This window comes from Kogia breviceps, chromosome 15 (genome assembly GCF_026419965.1).
Source record: "Kogia breviceps isolate mKogBre1 chromosome 15, mKogBre1 haplotype 1, whole genome shotgun sequence".
NCBI lineage: Eukaryota > Metazoa > Chordata > Mammalia > Artiodactyla > Physeteridae > Kogia > Kogia breviceps.
This window is the reverse complement of record NC_081324.1, coordinates 78,319,799-78,339,216: the sequence shown is the minus strand read 5'-3', so window position 1 is coordinate 78,339,216 and position 19,418 is coordinate 78,319,799. Positions and strand designations below refer to the sequence as shown.

The following is a 19,418-nucleotide window of genomic DNA, read 5'->3' as shown; positions in this document are numbered from 1 at the left end:
TTGTGCCTTCCCGCTGCCTCAAGGAACCCCTGATTATTTCTCCAAGCTGTGCCGTCAGGAACAAACTGCCTGTGGTCATCACACCCAGCCTTCCAGCTCCCGCTGGCTGGTGAAGGCGGCTTGTATGGCAGCAGACCCAGGAGAGCGGATGGGGGCCCTGAGAAGGACTCTCCAAGGGGGTGATGTTTATGCTGAGATCTGAGGAGCCCCGATCACGGGAAAAGGGAGAGCAGCAGAGTTCCTGGCAGAAGGGACCAGCACAAATGCTTGTCTAGAAACTGACCGTGGCCAGTGGAGCTTGAGATGAAGCTGACTGTGTAGACAGATGATGGAGTAAAGACCACCTCCCTTCACCCCATACACTGGGAGTCTCTCCGCGATCACCCGAGGGGCAGAGCAAGGCCACGTGCCCCCTCCGTGCCCCAGGGCACTGTCCCAGGGCTTTTACCCCCACCCACCTGTACTGTACCAGCTCTGAGAGCAACCGTGCCAAGGGGGAGGAGATGCAGCCATGAGAACGTCATTTTCTATCTCCCCAGCAAAAAGCCCCAGCATTTAATCCTTGGATAATTTAATTTAATAAAATTCCAGGAACAGATATTTTAAGTCGGAACAAAATTGTGTCCAGCGGTGGTGGGTAATTCCCAAGGGGCCCAGGGCCCCATTTCTTGATCCAGAGGCCAGTTTGGGTTTCTAGATTCCTTCTGAGCTGACATGTAGTCTCCCAGGCAGCTTTCCAGTTTGCTTGGACCAGCTGATGCCCCACAGCCAACATTTCCCGGGCTTGGCTAGGTCTCAGCACCGCCCACGAGCTTTGCAAATGCACATTCCAGGTGTCACCCCAGCTCTGTGAGTTTCCTGACAGAGTAAAGGGGAGCTGGATTTTCAACCAGGAGGGGGCTGATTCTGCTGCTCTGGCAGGTTTCGGGAGCCCCCTGGTGACTCTGAACGGCATCCTTGTCCCTGGAAACGGCTATAACCCTCAGCTTGGACCTGTGGCCTGCAGGTATGGGCACCTGGTTCTCAGCACTCCCTCCCCAGCGCTCTGGGACGTGGACGTAGGTGAGCGGGCTCAAGTCTCCATGACCGCCGCCCGCCAGCGCTGTCAGCGGAGCCCGGCACCCAGGACACACCCTGAATACATGCCAATCCTTGATGGCCACATCACCAGGCACCGTGGCGCACAATGGCCTGGGCCTGAGACAGGTTAAGTGTTGACTTTGAATTGATGCCCTGGCTGTGTGACCCTTCTGAGAAGCAGTTCCTCTGTCGTAAAGTGGACATGATTCCACAGCAGCTCTCTTGCGCTGTGTCCCAGGCCAGGCCTTTCTGATGTATGTCTCATTAACTATTATTATCCCCGTCTTAAGAAGGAATCATGGTTAGATAGGTGGCAGGACTGGCCGGGGTCACCCAACCTGGTTTCGGAACCCAACTCCTTCAGCCAGCTTCAGGCAAAACTTCTCCCAGAAGGATGGCATTCTCTCTGGTAGTTTGAAATGCAGCCTCCTGGGCCCTGCCTGAGTCAGAATCCCTGAACCTAAAGACTGAGAACGTCCCCACCCTAAGCAACTAGGCTGAGCAGCTAGGACAGTCCAGTCTTGTACGTGGGTGTGCCCACTTCATCAGGGTGGGCTTTCCTGGAATAAGCCAAAGAAAGCCCCCCCACTTGAGCATGCAGGTTGGATTATTATTATTATTTTATCTTTATTGCTGTTCACCATAGAGATAATTAATGCTGTCCTTCTCCATTGTTCCCAGGGAGTTGCCCTCCTGACATCTGGGAGGATGTGTAGTGGAACAGGGGTGGGGGAGGGCATGGAACCTCCGTGGGGTCTGATCCCTCCTACCTATACCCCCAACTCTGCTCACACCTTCTTCCCACAGCCGGCAGGGGTGCGGAAGGGGTGAGGCGCGACGGGCACGGCCGCGGTTGTGGGGAAAGGGGAACCTGAGTCCCCCTCCTCTCCCCACCCCTCTCCCCGCCGTTTCCGGCCCGGGGCGGGGCGCTCCCCACTCCCGGCAATGCGCGAAGCCGGAGCGCACTAGGACCGTGGCGCTCCGCCCGCCGCCGCTATAAGAGGCCGCGCTCGCACCCCACGCGGAACCCGCGGCTCAGACCAATTCCTGGCGTCCCGACCTGTGTCGGACCCGAGGCCGGACCTGCCGCTGCGCAGCCGACGCCAGCCCAGGGCCTGGGAGGGACGAGCGCCCCCGGGCCCCCGCCGCAGGCACCATGGGCGCTACTCACTCCGCGTCGGAGGAGGTGCGGGAGCTCGAGGGCAAGACGGGCTGTGAGTATCCCGCGGGGGACGGGGGCGGGGACCGCGACCGCCGGCCGACTGGCACGGGGGCTCCCAGCCCACGGCCACCCGCTCGGCTTCGGGCCACCGCGCTGTGTGACCTTGGGCTGGTAGCTGGCTCTCTCTGCGCCTCAGTCTCCCCCTCCTTCAAATGGGTCCCCGCCGGCCACTTTGCAGGCTGCGGTGATGCTGAGTAAGTGTCGCGGCAGCTGTGCCTCGGTGCTCTCGGAGTTGGCTGGGAACCCCAGAACCTGGGACTGCGGACCCGGGAGGGAGCGGTGTCCGGGCTCCCGGGACCGGGAGAGCTAGCGCCCATGGACGCTCAGCTGTTGTACGCGACCCGCACCTGAAAGTCGTTTGGATTCAGGATTACCCAGGGGGAGGAAAGTTTTTCAGTTGGCAGGAGCTGGGTGGGAGCCCGGCCCCGCGACCTTAGCGCGGGTGAGCGGGTCTCTGAGCCTCCCGTCTGTAAGATGGGTTCAGGCGGGTCCCCCCTACCCCGCCATGGGTAACTGGGAGGATTAAGCGAGGCAGCGCCCGAAGAGCACTTTGCTGGAGCCCGGCGACCTTCGTGGAGCTCGCCCGGACTCCCGGGCCCACAGAGGCTGTGCGCCCCGTATCCGCCCGGGGCAGGGCGCACCGCACCGGGAGGCCGGGCTGCGGGCCGAGCTGACCGCAGGGAAGTGATGGCGGAAGCGCCTGACCGCCCAAGTCCAGCCGGGCTGGGAACTTGACCCTGGCCCCTGACCTCGGGGCACCCGGTTGTATTACGGGCTGTGAAGGGGGGTGTGGACTGAAGACCGAGAGAGGCCAGGTGAGTGGGCAGACTGGCTTTGGCAGTGGGCAGACCGGGTGTCAACCCTGCCAGCGCTACTTCCTGGCTGTGTGTCCTTGGACTAGTCACTTTACCTCTCTCTGTCTCTGTTTCCTTCTTTCTAGAATGGGATTTCTGCTAGTAACTTGTAGATAAATGCTGAAGAAAACGGGAGCTGCAGCTGTTATTTCCAATCAGGAGCTGGCTCCTGGTGCCTGCTTCGAGTTTAGTGCAGACAGTCAGCGTCCATGGTTGATCAGCTGGAGGGGGCGGCCAGCCATTTGTGCGTGGGCTGAAAAATGACCCCTCCTGACTCCCAATCTAAACACCTCTTTGCAGGAGAATTGAGAAAATTACAGGAAGCCCTTAATAATTGGTGTCTGCGTCTACACATGCATACATGCACAGACATGTATGCGGACACCTTTCTGTGTACAAATATAGAGCTATCTTCAACTGGAGAAAAAAATAGTTGCGGTGCATATATATCATATGGAACCCCTTTTTTTAAAGAGGGGGAGTAAGAGTATATTTTTGTAACTTATTTGCATCAAGGAATTAAGAATAATGAATACTTATTGGGGGATTTGGTAGAAAAGATGAAGGGGGAGTGAGCTTTTCACTGTTAACTTTTTTATGTTTTCATTTTGAACCATGTGTGACTATTTCACTTACTCAAAAAGTTTTATAAGGTCTAGTTCAACCCCAAGGCGCACGTGAGAGAGGAGGTAGGATTCCTGTCACCTGACTTTCTTGGATTTCCCCTGTTTTTATTATTTCTTGAGTGCCCTCTGGCTGCCTTGAATCTGGCTGGTTAGAAATGGGGGTTCTCTGAGGCTGGGATCTCTGTAGGAAGGGTGGGCTGGCTGCAGTCTCTCAGGCAGCCCCCCCACCCCATGGCAGGCAGTCTGGGGGAATTCCATGTGGTTGTGGGTTTGACAGGTGATGGGGCTGCAGTGCATGCTGGGAATCTTGTCAGTTTCCTGGGCCCAGCCTCCTACCCGGACGATAGAAGCTGAGGGTTCCGTGCTTTGTTGCTTTCCTAGAGGTGGCTGATGTGACTTCCCTTTTTGCTGCTCAGAACTCGGATTTCACACCCCAAAGAGGGAGGGGAGACAGAGGAGTTCAGGGAAGGAGTTCTGAAGTCAGACTAGAGGGGAGGATAATGCCTTCCGTTATCTGAACTTCAAGTAGGTGGAAACTTCCCCCTAGTTCTGTGAAAGGGGTTGGCACAGTCTGAGCACTTTTATCCATTCAGACCCAGAGAGGTTGATTTCCTGAGGGGAGATGCACAGTATAAACAGATCAACCCATTGGTGTCAAGTTCGGTGAAGAAGATACAATCCGATGGCGTGAGAGTTGGGGGAGGGGCAAGGAAACATTTCTTTCGAGGGGACCGGGAGGGCTTCTGGGGGGAGGTGGTAATGGAATAGACCCAAGTAAGAAAGAGCCAGCTGCGTGAAGACCAGTCAGAAGTGCATTTGAGGCAGAGGGCACAGCAAATGCCAAGGTCCTCTGGCAGGAACAAGTTGAGGACAATGAATGAGGTTTGTATGAGATGAGGACGTGGACATAGGGCTCAGGTTGGGATGGGAACCTGATTCAAGGGGTCTTGATAGGTATGTAGCCTTGGGCAAGTCATGTATGCCCTGAGTGCCTCAGTTTCATGCACTGTAAAAGCGGGATAAAAGTGAGTTGTTAGGAAGGATTAAGTGAGTGAATTCACGTGAAGTATTTAGAACAAGCACAAGTGTTTAGCATTATCAGCCATGCTTTTAATTACATTGATAGGTCCTGGTTGCTCTGAGCCGCAAGTAAGAGTTGAGTCTCGGTGCCACTTCTTCACAGCTGCATGACCTTAAGCAAGTCATTTTACCTCTCTGAGCGTTAGTGCTCCCACCTGGATCGTGGGGTGGAGGTATAGATTGAACAAGAGGGTGTATGTATGTGTGGCAGTGCTTGACCTGGTATGGGAACATCAGCTCCCAGCATCCTGCGGGCTGGGTGGAGTGTTCCTGTAAGAACCCTTGGGAAGCATCCCCGAGAAGGGGGAAGAGCCTAGGTCCAGGGCAGCCAGAGAACAGGCTGCGCCCACAGGCTTGCTAGGCTTCCCCCGCTTCTCTGAGGACCAGGGCGGTCCCCGATTTGAAGAATCAGCCTGGTCCCTTTGCATGCTCTCTCTTGGAACCCTCACGGTAATCCTCCAGGGAAGGTGGCACTGTGGCCGTTTTACAGAGGCTCAGAGGAGTAAAGCAACTTGCCTCCCTTCCCACGGCTCATAAGCGGAGGAGTAGGGGATCTCAGGATCCCCGGGTCCCCTGTCCTGCCACTGCTGTGCTTTCACTGTGTTTCGTTGCCCCTCAGATTGCTAGGAACCCAGAAGGGATAGGAACAGCCTGCCCGTATATTTTTCTCACCACCAGGCCTTTGTACGATCTGTTCCCTGCGCCTGGAGCACTCTTTCCATCTCACATAATTCGGCATTTGCATACGGCCGTACTTCTGTAACCACCACCGAGGTGAAGATCGCACGTGTTTCCTCTTTGCCGCATCTCTTTATGAAATTCATGCTCTTCCTTGTTGAGAGCTCAGCTTACCTATTGTTTCCTTCCAGAAAGCCATCCCCGGCTACCCTCCCTCCTACCTTTGTGTGTTAAATGCCCGACCTCAGCACTCCCGCAGCCCCTGCATTCCCTCCTGTAATAGCTCACGTCACACCCTGTTACAATTGTCAGCTCTGTCACCTGCCACCCCCTTGAAACTTGGAGCTCCCTGAGACTGGGGGGTGTACTCAGTACCTTTGTACTCGGAACACAAGGGGTTCACGTTGAAGGGGTGAAGGCCCTGGGGACTTTATAACCCAGGGAGTGTTGCCCAGGAGCCAGTGTCCGGTATACAATCTAGTGCCACACCAGCAGCTGGCCTTGGCCACGTCAGCCCCGCCAAAAATAGGCCTGAGCGCAAGCTCGCTCACGCAGGGCATCCTTGGGTCCGCACGCCCACCCCTCCTTGCCTGTCAGAGTCTCGTCGACTGATTTAAAACGTAGACAAGTACTCCCAAACATCTTTTCTGCTCCAGGAAAGCTGAATACCTAGACTGTTAAAATTCATATTAAACACCCGAGCGAAGGCATTCTGGTTGTGTGTCCGAGTGGTGAGCCGGCCTTTCTCCGTGGCAGGCGTGGTGTCAAGCCCAGCGTGTGTCCCAAGGTGTGACGTGAACGCTGGACAGGAAGAGAGGAATCTCTCACCGTAGCGTGTTCCCTGTCCCCTCCTTGAGCTGGCCTGGAGGTGGCCCCCGCTTCCTGTCCCCCCAACCCCGTGTCTGCTCCTGGAATTGGAAAGGAAAGCCTACGAGGAGGAATCTGGGAAAAGTGGAGGTGTCTATATTTTCCTTCAGGCTCCGAGACAGCTCCACAGGCATGTCTCCGTAGATGCCAAGAAGCTGCCAGAAGGAAGAAGAAAAAAATCAATCTCCCAGATCTAGAGTTCAGACCTCATGATGGTTAGAGCTAATGTTTATCGGGCGCCTGTCATCTGCGAAACACTGTGCTGAGCTATGAAGTTTCCCCACAGTGGCTCATGGAATCCTCCCAGGAACACTGTGGCCTTCCCATTCCAGAGATGGGGAAGTCAAGGTTGAAGAGAGGACGTGACTGCCACAGGCCACGGAGAAGCAGAGACGGGATTCAAGTCCTGGTCTGACCCCCGGACCTCATCCTCTGGGGAGGGAACCAGACATGCGGGAGGCCTGTGTGCCCTGGGCTGGCTTCTAGGGGTGGCACTGCATTTTCCACTGGAATCTCCCGGCTGGGCAGTACTCCTGGGTTATAAAGTCTTCAAGCAGCCCCAGACTGCAGCCTCAGCCCCTTCACCACATGCCACATTTCCCTGGTGCACCAGACACCTCCCCTGCCTTCCTGGAGCTCGGGTACCGCCTTGAGGGGTAAGGGCGGACCGGCCGGTACCACTGTGTTCATCCTGTTGTCCCCAAGGCTTGTGAAGCTAAATGGCCAACAAGACCTATTGGCTCCCTTTCCGTTTCCTCTGGGGTGGACTGCGGTTTTAACTTGGGATCCTTGGGGAGTCTCTGAAACCCATAGAGTGGGGTACAGAATTGTGTCCGTGGGGCTCTGGGAGATGTGGACCCTCAGCTTTCCTGAGATTCTTAAAACAGTGAAGATACATTCCACAGTATGTAAATCAGACCCCAATAAGAAAGTAACAATAAGAGCACTTAAACTTTTTTAGAAGAATGAAAACTGGTGGCTCCCTGCTGAGGGAGTAACAGACATATCTGGGAGGACTGGTCCCCAAAGGCTCAGCTCTCAGGGGCCCTGGGCGCAGTGGTCAAGACCACAGCAGGGAGGGCCAAGCGACCCCCGCCCTCTGGAGCCTTTTCTGCCTTGGGCGGGCGGGTTGTCCAGACCTCTGCCCACTCCCGGGCTGCTCCCAGTGTGGAAACGTGCAGGAAAGGGCTGGGTAGCAAGTGAACTAATTCCTGGGCACCCAGAAGCACCCCCTGCTCCGGCCCATTTTGCACTCTGTGCACCTGGATCCGGTCATCCCATGTTAGCAGTAGCTGCAGAATAGGGCTAGGAGGCCGGCAATCATCGGACTTGCCCCACGCGGCAGTGCTGAGACGCCTGCTCCAGGCCGCAGCCCTCTCTGAGCCGCCATTTCCACCCGTTTGAAGATGTGGCAGTCAACGAGATGGTCTAGAGCTGTGCATGAGGTAACAGCTGCTCCTTCTTGGGCCTTTTCCATGCATCATCTCATCCTCCTAAGAGCCCAGTGGGACTTTTGTTACCCGTTTACAGATGAGGAAACAGGCTCAGACATGCAGGTGACTGCTCAAGGTCACTTAGATGCATACGTATAATTGAATCACTGTGCTGTATACCTGCAACTAACACGATTTTGATATTATAAATGAATTATACTTCAATAAAAACAAAGAAAAAAATATATATATATTTTTTGTGGTACACGGGCCTCTCACTGTCGCGGCCTCTCCCATTGCGGAGCACAGGCTCCGGACGCGCAGGCGCAACGGCCATGGCTCACGGGCCCAGCCGCTCCGCGGCATGTGGGATCTTCCCAGACCGGGACACGAACCCGTGTCCCCTGCATTGGCAGGCAGACCCTCAACCACTGTGCCACCAGGGAAGCCCAAGAAAATATAATTTTTAAAAAGGTCACTTAGATGCTGTGTGTGGAACCCAAATTCAAAACAAGGCCTCTTTAATGGTATAGATGATCTTACTTGCAAAGCAGAAGTAGAGATGGGTAGAGAACAAATGTATGGATGCCAAGGGGGAAAGGGGTGGGGTGGGAGGAATTGAGAGACTGGGATTGACACATACATATTATTGATACTATTTATAAAATGGCCCACAGATGGGGGAGCATGCTGTATAGGACAGGGAACTCACCTAGTGCACTGTGGTGACCTAAATGGGACGGGAGTCCAAAAGGAAAGGGATGTCTGTACGTGTATGGCTTATTCATTTTGTCGTGCAGTGGAGGCTAACACGACATTGTAAAGCAACCAGACTCAATACAAATTAAATAAATAAATAAAAATAAATTTAGGGATACACTGTAGGAAAAAAAAAAAAAAAGAAAAAAGCTCTCTCTTTCGGGTGCACGGAGAAACTGGCTCTCCCGTGTGACATAACATAGGTGGAGAGTATGAGTGACCCAAGTCATGTTATCGGTGAGAGGCAACACTGCTGCCCCATGACCTTGTTAACAGTGTTCCACACACTTGTTTACCCAGTTGGCAAAAGGGGAGAATCAGACCTCAAGGCAGATAGGATTAGCCCTGGGTGATGTGGAAAGTTCTAGAAGTGTGGGCTGTGTCCCCCAAAGCCCCGGGGAGGGCAAGCTTGGTGATGAGCAGTTTGAGGGGTGTGGGGAGAGCTAAGAAGAGACCCCCTCCATTTCCTGGCTCTGACTGTGTGGCTCACGTCTGTCTCAGAAGTTCTGTTTTCTCTGCGTGAAAGTAACTGGCAAACCACTCCAAGACTTCCCAGCTCCACGGATTAGTAGTAATTAGATCCCTTATGCATCTTTCTTTCTCGCCTCCCCCATCCCCACGCTGGCAGGCTAATTTTTCTGTGAGTTAATGGTCCCCAGAATGTAGCATGGAATTTAATCACTGCTCAGATATGCCATACGGCCCAATCGTACAGAAAAAAATGCCTCGATAAGATGCTTCTACTTTTGCAAAGCACTTCAGTATCTGCTATCTCAAGCCCGGAGAACAAGGCGTTTTTGGCTCGGGAGTGCCCACTGCTTTGGGAAGATAAGGCAGGGCCTCCTTTTCCCAGCCTGGAGAGGCTGGGCAAGGTGATGAGGAGGAGCCTGGCACCCTGGTCCTGCCAGCCATCCTGTCGCCGGCTCCATCTTTATTATTAATTCATAAAACCAGAAGGTCAAGTGGGTGATTTCTGCCAGTGGTGGAAATCACCTTAAGCGTGAGGACAAAAAGGCCCTGTGTTGTCCCAACAGTGTGACTTCTGTGGACGGACAGGCTGTCAGAAGTGGGCCTTCTGTTCTCAGCACAGCTCCCTGGGAGGTGAAAGGGAGCAGTTAGGTCTCAGGGCCCAGGTACCTCTGGGAGGGAGGGCCGGTGGCCAGGCAGGAGACAGCAGCACGGTTGGTATGACTGAGTTATACAGCGATGGAAAGAGAAGGTGGGGGGGCCCTTCCCAGCTCCTGAGCACCCATGCCAGGGTCTCAGTGATCAGAGAGCCCCAGGTGGGCACCCAGCACTTCACAGGCCTCACCCACCTGGTAGTTCTCAGGGGTTCCCTTATCTTGTCCTCTCCCGCATCTCCAAGGCCTCAGCCAGAGTCCCACGTGGACACAGACTAGTCTTCCGCTGCCTTGACCTTTGCCAGCAGGTAGATGTGGGTTTGAATCACGACGCTGCTGTTTACTGTCTAAGCGAGACACTTTGCCTCCCTGAGTCTTAGTTTCCTCATCTATATGATGGGAATGTGTCCCAGGGCTGCTGTGAGGATTGAATGAGAATTTGAGTGAAGCTCTTCACACGTCATAAGTGTTCAATAGTTGTTGGCGGGTACAGATCATTTCGATTGTAAACCTTTCAGAAGCTGGCCCTATATCTCCTTTTTAAGGGTATTCTGTAACTTTCTTCAGTAATTCAGATCACTTGTGACACATCTGCCATCTTTGACATGCCTCAAGTTTGTCATTTTCTTGATGTACTAATGATCAGGGACCTTAGCATGCTTTAATTTGTATCACTCTGTAGTATTTCTTCTTTAATTTAAAAACCTATGTATTGGTTTTTGTTTTATGCAGACTATTGATTTTTGCAACCATTCTTCCTTACAGATTCAGTTTCTTTTTTAAAAAATATTTATTTATTTGGGCTGTACGAGGTCTTAGTTGTGGCATGCAGGATCCTTTTTTAGTTGGAGCATGCAGGCTTCTTATTTGTGGCACGTGAACTCTTAGTCGCAGCATGCGTACAGGATCTAGTTCCCCAACCAGGGATCAAACCCGGGCCCCCCCTGCCTTGGGAGCACAGAGTCCTACCCACTGAACCACCAGGGAAGTCCCCAAATTCAGTTTCTTCTTATGTAACACACCTTTCCATGGAGTTTGCCACGAGTCTCTGTGAGTTGTCAGCTTTGTCTGAGAATGTCTTTATTTTGCCAGGCTACAGGAATGATCATTTGGCTGGGTATAAAATTTGAGGTTGCTGCATGTTTTCTCTGAGCACTGTTTGGTCTCTTTTTGCTGTTGAAAAGTCAGCTCTTTTGTCTGATTGATATTTCTTTATAGAAATCTGTTTTTTCCCCTCTGTTTAAAAATATTTGTTGGTGGTGTTTTTTTAGGTGCTTTGTGTAGGTGTGGATTTAATTTATCCTGCCTGGGAATGGTTAATGCTGTATTATTCTAAAAATGACTGATATCTTCCATAATGAAGATATTATCTCTCCCCTTTCTCCTAATCTTTTTCCTCAGTAATTACTTTTGAAAGGTGATGAACTGTGTTATTCTGTCCTGAATGCCTCTTTACTTTTCTTGCATATTTCCTATCTTTTTGTTGCTCTGTGCTGTATTTTGATTTGTTTCCTTAGGTCTGTCTTCCAATTCAGTAATTCTCTCTTTAGCTATTATAGCTTTGCTGCCTTAACCCAAATTAGTTTTTTAAATTCCATAGACTTAAAAAAAACATTTTGTAAGTTCTATAAGTTTTTCAGATTCACTGCTTTTGTCATAAGGTACTGTTCTTATATTATTTGTAATTATTTAAAGCTTACTGTATAGTTTCTGCTATCTCATCTTCTTGGGGTGGGGTCCATTCCACTTATTAATTGTGTCTGCTGATTCTCTCTGATATGGTGGTCATTTGCTGTGTAGTTTGGTTTTTGATTCTGAGCTCATCTTTGGGCTGGCTCCCCCCTGGTTTTCACTCATCTCCAGATTCATGCTGAGGCCAAACCGAGTAGAGATGGGCTTAGCTGAAGTACCTCCCCCGTGAGAGTACCCTGTGCCCTGGGCTATAGAAGTACCTCGCACAGTGCTTTGCATTTGTTGTTCTAGGTACCTTAGGGCTCTCACTAGTCTGGAAACACTTTTTAAATTAATTCCTCAATTTGGCTTTCCTGCACCACAGAGGTTTGGATTTTTCTCTCATGAATGACACAGGCCTGGAGTTTTGATTCATCACAGAGTCCCCTTCTTCTCCTCTCTGCACCCTGCCACCTCTTCTGCAGAGTCAGCTTCCTTGTTGATTCTCTGGGCCAGCAGGGAACATTTTTCTGTCCCACCTTATATGGAGAGGCAGCCCTTTGTGCTCTACCTTTTGATAGGAGTCTCACTTCTAACTCCTATGGACCCAAGGCCACTCCTGTCACTCAGTGGGCTAGAAGCCACACCCTTTGCTGTGAGAGCCTGGAAATATTCTTGTACCCCTGGGCCACCTCACTTGCTGGGTCTGAGTCCCCTCCTTGCTTCTGGCACCTGGGGATTTCCTTTTCTTTCAAGCTTAGTGATGTCTTAAATTTGTTTCTAATTTTATCCAGTGCTTCATGGGTTCATAGTGGAATGCAAAGTCTGTGTTAGCTCCTTGTAGAAGGAACTGGAGTTCTTTTTTTGGTCTTTTATATATATATTTTTATTTTTTGGCCGTGCTGTGTGACATGTGGGATCTTAGTTCCCCAGTCAGGGATCTACCCTGCAGAAGCGTGGAGTCTTAACCACTGGGCCACCAGGGAAGTCCTGAAACTGGATTTCTTTACCTAAATGTCCTACCATAATAAGCCCTCGTGCTTTTGGTAAATCTGGAGCTGAAGATTGTTCTGGAAGAATGTGAAAACCAGTTCCCTAGAGGCTCTGAAAAGTGCCCAAATCTCTGCTGATTAACTGTTGCTTTTCTCCCTTCCTCATCTTTAGTGTTTTTATTAAAATGGAGACATCTCTCTTTGATTACTGATGTAAATGGTATGTATTCATTGTCCCAGTCACTTCTTAGTTTTGGCGGACAGCACAGCAGATGGTCATGAGAACGGATTCTGGAGTCACAGACCTGGGTTCAAATCCCGGTTCTGCCACTCATATCTGTGTGACCTTCAGCGAGTGACTCACCCTCTCTGAGAGTCAGTTTCTGTATCTGTAAAATGGGTGTGATAACCCCCAGGAGAGGCGGGCACTGGGATGATGCCTAAATAAGATCATGTGTGTCAGGTGTTTGGCTTAGTTCCTGCCTCTGAGTAAATGCTGACACTTGGTGGTTATGGTTACTGCTCTAAGGCAAATGGGAAAGAGCAGAGGCTAGCCATAGGAAGATGAGCGTGGATGCGCAGAGCATGGTCTGTGTGATTTTGAGAGTCATGCTCACCCACTCTAACAGCTTTCTGAGTTGTCTCATTGCTCATGAGGGGAGAATGTTTTCTAAAATCATGTCCCTTCAGTCTGTCCCAGTGTCCCCTCCAGTCCTGAGATTTGGAGGATTCATTCTGTGCAGAAAACAAAACAAAACGAAATATCCTAACAAGACCCTCGGTACCTAAAATAAATGCCATCCTCAGGGCTGGCATGGGCCTGGGGCAGCTCTTCCTGGGAACCCCTCAGCTTTTGCACTTACGAGGCGGGTTGAAGTTTTCAAGCAAAGGGTTGAAAGCTGCTGGAGGAAGGCCAGCAATTAATCTTCTTGTCGTTGTTTCTGCCTTGGAATAGAATTGAGTTTGATAACTTCATTCTCAAGACCGAGCGCACCCAGGTGCATCTTTGGATTACTTTACATTCCCAGCAGTGAGGTGTGGTCTGGAATGTGTACACGCCCAGCACACGGCTTCCAGGGGGCAGGCAGGTGGAGGAGAGGAGCGCGGGCATCCGCACCGTGAAGCATCTTGTGCGTGCCAGGCGTGTGAGGGGAGGGTCCCTTCCAGGCTGTGGAGGCCGGTCCCTCGCTCTCCCTCCCCAGGCCCCGGCTTGGTCATTGCTTGGGCTGTAATTCCAGGAGGTACACAAGTTCTCTCTCCACTGGGATCCTGGAGGCAGCTGAAGAGCCGCATAGGTACCATGAGATTATTGCTTTGGGGACATAATAATAGCAAGCATGGCGACTCTAGGATCTCATGCTCCTCCGGCCGGGTCCAGTGCTGAGTGTGTATATGATATTTTTTCAATGGGGGCAAAATTCATATAACATGAAATTTACCATCCTAACCATTTTATTTTGTTTTTATTATTTATTTATTTAATTTGGCCACACCGCGCGGCTTGCAGGATCTTAGTTTCCCAACCAGGGATTGAACCTGGGCCGCCAACAGTGGAAGCGTGGGGTCCTAACCACTGGACCAACAGGGAAGCCCCCCATCTTAACCATCTTAAAGCGTCCAATTCAGTGGCATTAAGCCCATTCACAGTGCTGTGCCACCATCGCCACTGTACTTCCTGACCGTCTTCATCACCCCAAAAAGAAGCTTCAGCAGTCACTCTAATCTCCCAACTCGTAGCCCCTGGCAACCACTAACCTACTTTCTGTCTCTATGGATTTGCTTACTTTGGGAGATTCATATAAAAGGAAGCGTACAGTAGTGGCCTTGCGTGTCTGGCTGCTTAATGTCATGTTTTCAAAGTGCATCCAGGTTGTATCAAGTGTCACTGCTTCATTCTGTCTCATGGTGGAATAATGTTCCATTGGATGGAGATGCCGCATTTTGTTCACCTGTTCACAAGTAGATGGACATTTGGGTTCCCACATTTTGACGATTATGCATATTGTTTATGTGATTTGATTGTTTTTCGTGGTGTGAACAGCCACATGTAGGCAGTGCTATTATTATCTCTGAATTACGGAGGAGGAAGTAACAGTCTTGGGGAGAAGGTTTAGTAGGACGAGAAGCTGGGGGTTGAACCTGCAGCTCTTGGCAGCGATGGGATTAGCTCACCTTTCTGTCTGGCTGGGCGCATCTCTGTGTTGCAGGACCTCGGCCAGTGCCTGGGCTGAGTACTGTCCAGTCTCGCGGGACACAGCCAGCAGGAGAGCTTTGGGGATCCCGGAAGCCACCAAGCCTTTCCCAGTGATGCCATTTGGGGTCCCAGAGCCTGCATCCAGGCTGGCACTGCTGGGGGAAACGGAGGGAGGCAGGGTGGCTGTGGGGTGCCCCCGGAGAAAGCAGCCAGCATGCTCTCCACCACCCTTGCTTCTCTCAGCTGTGTCTTGAGCACCCTTCCCTACCTGGACTGCTACAGCTGCCCACCTCTCAGTGGGTACCCAGCCGCATCACCTGCATCTGCCCTCCATTCGGTTGCCGGGCACATGGGATCTTGTTCTGTGGCTTAGCATCCTCCGGAAGCTCAGGGTGAAGTCTAAACGCCTTAGTCTGACGCGTGTGCCCCCCACTCCTGTGCCCCTGTTCCTAGTCCGCCTTCCACCCGTGCTAAAGGGCTTGGAGCTCCCCGAGTTCTCCCACTCTGCCTGCGCCAGTCCTCAGCCCCGGGGAGCCCATCGGGCATCAGCTCCCGCCCCATCCCCGTGGACCGGAAGCCCTACTCCAACTTTGGTGCTCCTTGGCAAGCGGACACTGCACTTAGGACCCTGGATCCCAGTGAGGTGAGGGCTCTGCCTTTTGTGTCTGCATCCTTGGCACCTGGCAGGTGCCCAGCAAACCAGAGGCACTTGGTAATTATCTCTTACTGAGTGTTGGGGGCACCTGTCAAGAGGGTTGAGCAGATAGAGGTGTGCCACGGAGGAGTCCGTCAGGCCCTCACACCCCTGAGGGCAGCCCAGATTCTGGGAGAAAGAAAGAAGCAAGTGGTATTCTGTATGCCCCTCAAAACCAGGCTCAAATAGTCCTGACCAGCCCGTAGCGGACGGGGGTAAATGGGGATCTTCGCTTGCCTCACAAGTCACGTGAGGGAGGCTGGACCTTGTGGGAGATTTCGGGCCTGTTTCTCGGCCCCTAGTCTCCTCCCGCCCTCCTTCCTGAGTGTTGTCTCTGACCCCTGGTCTGTACGACCCTCCTTCCCCAGTGACTCCTTGCTTAGCATACCAGGGCGGCAGCCTGACCATTGGGGCCAGGGCCAGGCAAAGACCCCAGACCCATTAGCACCCCACTCATCCAATTTCTGTGTCCGTAGATTTGCCTATTCTGGGCATTTCACACCAATGGGATCACACACTATGTGGCCTTTTGTGTCTGGTTTCTTTGCCTCAGCAGAATGCGTTCCAGGTTCATCCACGTTGTAGCAGCTGTCAGTACTCCATCCTTTTTTATGGCCACATAATATTCCATTGTATGGATAGAACACTTTTTCATTAAATCAGTTTTTAATCAAATATTGTTCTTTGTTTCCTTAAATATGTAGTTTTTAGTAAACAAGCAAACTGAATATGGGAGGAAAAAAACTGTGCTGCCTGCCTTTTTTCTTCTTCCAGTTTTACTGAGATATAATTGACATACAGCACTATATAAGTTTAAGGTGTGCAGCATAACGATTTGATATACATACATCACGAAGTGATGATCGCAATAAGTTTAGAGGACATCCATCATTTCATATAGATACAAAATTTAAGAAGTAGAAAAAAACCTTTTTTTCTTTTCTTGTGATGAGAACTCTTAGGATTTTCTCTCAGTAACTTTCATATATAACAAACAGCAGTGTTAATTATATTTACCATGTACATTACACCCCTAGTACTTACTTTTTAAATTTAATTTTAAATTTCTATTGGAGTATAGTTGATTTACAATGTTGTGTTTCAGGTGTACAGCAAAGCACATATATCCATTTTTTTTTCAGATTCTTTTCCCGTATAGGCAGAACGCTGAGTAGAGTACCCTGTGCTCTACAGTAGGTCCTTGTTGATGATCTGTTTTCTATGTAGTAGTTTGTTTATGTTTACCCCTAACTCCTGATTTATCCCTCCCCTCCATCTTTCCCCTTTGGTAGCCGTAAGTTTGTTTTTGAAGGCTGTGAGTCTGTTTCTGTTTTGTAAATAAGTCCATTTGTATCATTTTTTAAAATTCCACTTTAAGTGATATGATATTTGTCTTTCTCTTTCTGACTTCACTCAGTATGACAATCTCTAGGTCCATCCATGTTGCTGCAGATGGCCTTATTTCATTCTTTTTTATGGCTGAGCAATATTCCATTGTATATATGTACCCCATCTTCCTTATCCATACCTTTGTCGGTGGACATTTAGGTTGCTTCCATTTCCTGGCTATTGTAAATAGTGCTGCAGTGAACATTGGGGTGCATGTATCTTTCAAATTCGTTTTCTCCAGATATATGCCCAGTAGTGGGATTGCTGGACTGTATGGTAGTACATTTTTAGTTTTTCAAGGAACCTCCATACTGTTCTTCATAGTGGCTGTATCCATTTACATTCCCACCAACAGTGCAAGAGGGTTCCCTTTTCTCCACACCCTCCCCAGCATTTGTTTGTAGACTTTTTTTTAAACATATTTATTAGAGTATAACTGCTTTACAATGGTGTGTTAGTTTCTGCTTTATAACAAAGTGAATCAGTTATACATATACACACGTTCCCATATCTCTTCCCTCTTGCATCTATCTCCCTCCCACCCTCCCTCCCTATCCCACCCTTCTAGGTGGTCACAAAGCACCGAGCTGATCTCCCTGTGCTGTGCGGCTGCTTCCCACTAGCTATCTATTTTACCTTTGGTAGTGTATATATGCCCATGGCACTTTCTCACTTCATCACAGCTTACCCTTCCCCCTCCCTATATTCTCAAGTCCATTCTCTAGTAGGTCTGCATCTTTATTCCCATCTTACCCCTAGGTTCTTCTGACCTTTTTTTTTCCTTCTTGTTTTAGATTCCATATATATGTGTTAGCATACAGTATTTGTTTTTCTCTTTCTGATTTACTTCACTCTGTATGACAGTCTCTAAGTCCATCCACCTCACTACAAATAACTCAGTTTCGTTCCTTTTTATGGCTGAATAATATTCCATTGTATATATGTGCCACGTCTTCTTTATCCATTCATCTGTTGATGGACACTTAGGTTGCTTCCATGTAAGAATGCTCAACATCATTAATCATTAGTGAAACGCAAATCAAAACTACAATGAGGTATCACCTCACACCAGTTAGAATGGGCACGATCAGAAAATCTACAAACAACAAATGCTGGAGAGGGTGTGGAGAAAAGGGAACCCTCTTGCACTGTTGGTGGGAATGTAAATGGATACAGCTACTATGGAGAACAGTATGGAGGTTCCTTAAAAAACTGAAAATAGAACTACCATACGACCCAGCAATCCCACTACTGGGCATATACCCTGAGAAAACCATAATTCAAAGAGTCATCTACCACAATGTTCATTGCAGCTCTGTTTGTAGACTTTTTGATGACGGCCATTCTGACCAGTATGCGGTGATACCTCATTGTAGTTTTGCTTTGCATTTCTCTGATCTTCCACCTGTTTTTTGATGGGGTTGTTTTTTTGATATTGAGCTGCATGAGCTGCTTTCTTAATCCATTCACCTGTCGATGGACATCTGGGTTGTTTCTTTTGGCCGTTGTGCATGGTAGTGCTGTGAACATTCATTTATGGGTGTTTCTGTGGGCGTATGTTTTCATTTATCTTGGTTATATAGAATTGTGTGGTAAATCTATGTTTAATTTATTGAGGAGTCACCAAACTGTTTTCCACAGCAGCTGTGCAATTTTCCATTTCCACCAGCAATGTCTGAGGGGTCCAGTTTCTCCACAGTGTGACCAATGCTAGGTATTTTCTGTTTTACTTTTCATTATAGCCGTTGAAGTTAAAAATTTTTTAATTTAAATAAGATTACACAAGTAATCCTTATTAATTGCAGAAAAGTTAAAGGACAGATAAAGATAAGGCGCTAGAGGAGGGAACTGTCCTGTCATTCTACCATCTGGAACAATTTACTATTTTGTTGTGACCCTTTCGTAATTTTTCTTGTGCACACACTTGTATAACAATATGAACTTTCATGTAAATGAGATCTTTGTTGCCTGTTGGTTTTTCCATGTAATGATATTCCACGAACATTTTCTGATGTCCCACGATATTTTAAACATATTTTCTCAGGCCGTGTAGGATGCACCAGGATTTATTTAACCCGTTTCCCGTGGCCCGGCATTGCCCCAATTTTTTACTGTTTGAAACAGGTGCGATGATTACTCTTATCTGTTTATCTTTGTACCTATGTCTCGGTTCCTCGGGATTTATTCCTAGGGATCAGGTTGCTGCTTCAGAGAGCATATACCAAGCACTGTCCAGCACAAATCTAATGCGAGGTGGAATAATTCTAAATTTTCAACGAGCTATAGATGGAAAGTAATTCCCGATTTTCTAGTAGCCACATTAAAAAAAAAATAAACAGGTGAAGTTAGTTTAATAATATATTTTATTTAACCCATTATAACTAAAATATTATTTCAAATATAATTACTATAAAAATTATTAAGACAGTTTACGTTTTTTTCATTCTAAGTCTTTGAAAGCCGGTATGTTTTTTTTACACTTCAGCACATTTCAGTAGCCACATGTGGCTCTGTATTGGGCAGTACAGGTGTATACTTTTTTGTTTTAAGTTTTTGATACAAAATGACAAGTCACTCCGCGGAACACCCCCCCCCCCCCCCCCCCCCCGCCAAAATTGGGCAGATTAAACTCCCACCAGCCCCATGGAAGGGTGTACATTTCCCTCATGTTGAAATCTAATACCCAAAATAACAAGGTCGAGATGCCAGGCTCCAAGGTGTCTCTGCCTCTCGTTCCCATGGCAACTGTGACCTCACA

General features: G+C 49.5%; 1 protein-coding gene across 1 annotated transcript in view; it reads left to right on the top strand.

Annotated features, from left to right (window-relative positions):
• The first annotated feature begins 2,015 nt into the window (after positions 1 to 2,015).
• TESC (tescalcin) overlaps positions 2,016 to 19,418 on the top strand; it is a 65,527-nt gene continuing 48,124 nt past the window's right edge. Inside the window, exon 1 of the mRNA XM_059040400.2 lies at positions 2,016 to 2,294. Coding sequence (XP_058896383.1) covers positions 2,237 to 2,294 — 58 coding nt within the window. The 5' untranslated portion in view covers positions 2,016 to 2,236. The remainder of the gene's footprint in view (positions 2,295 to 19,418) is intronic.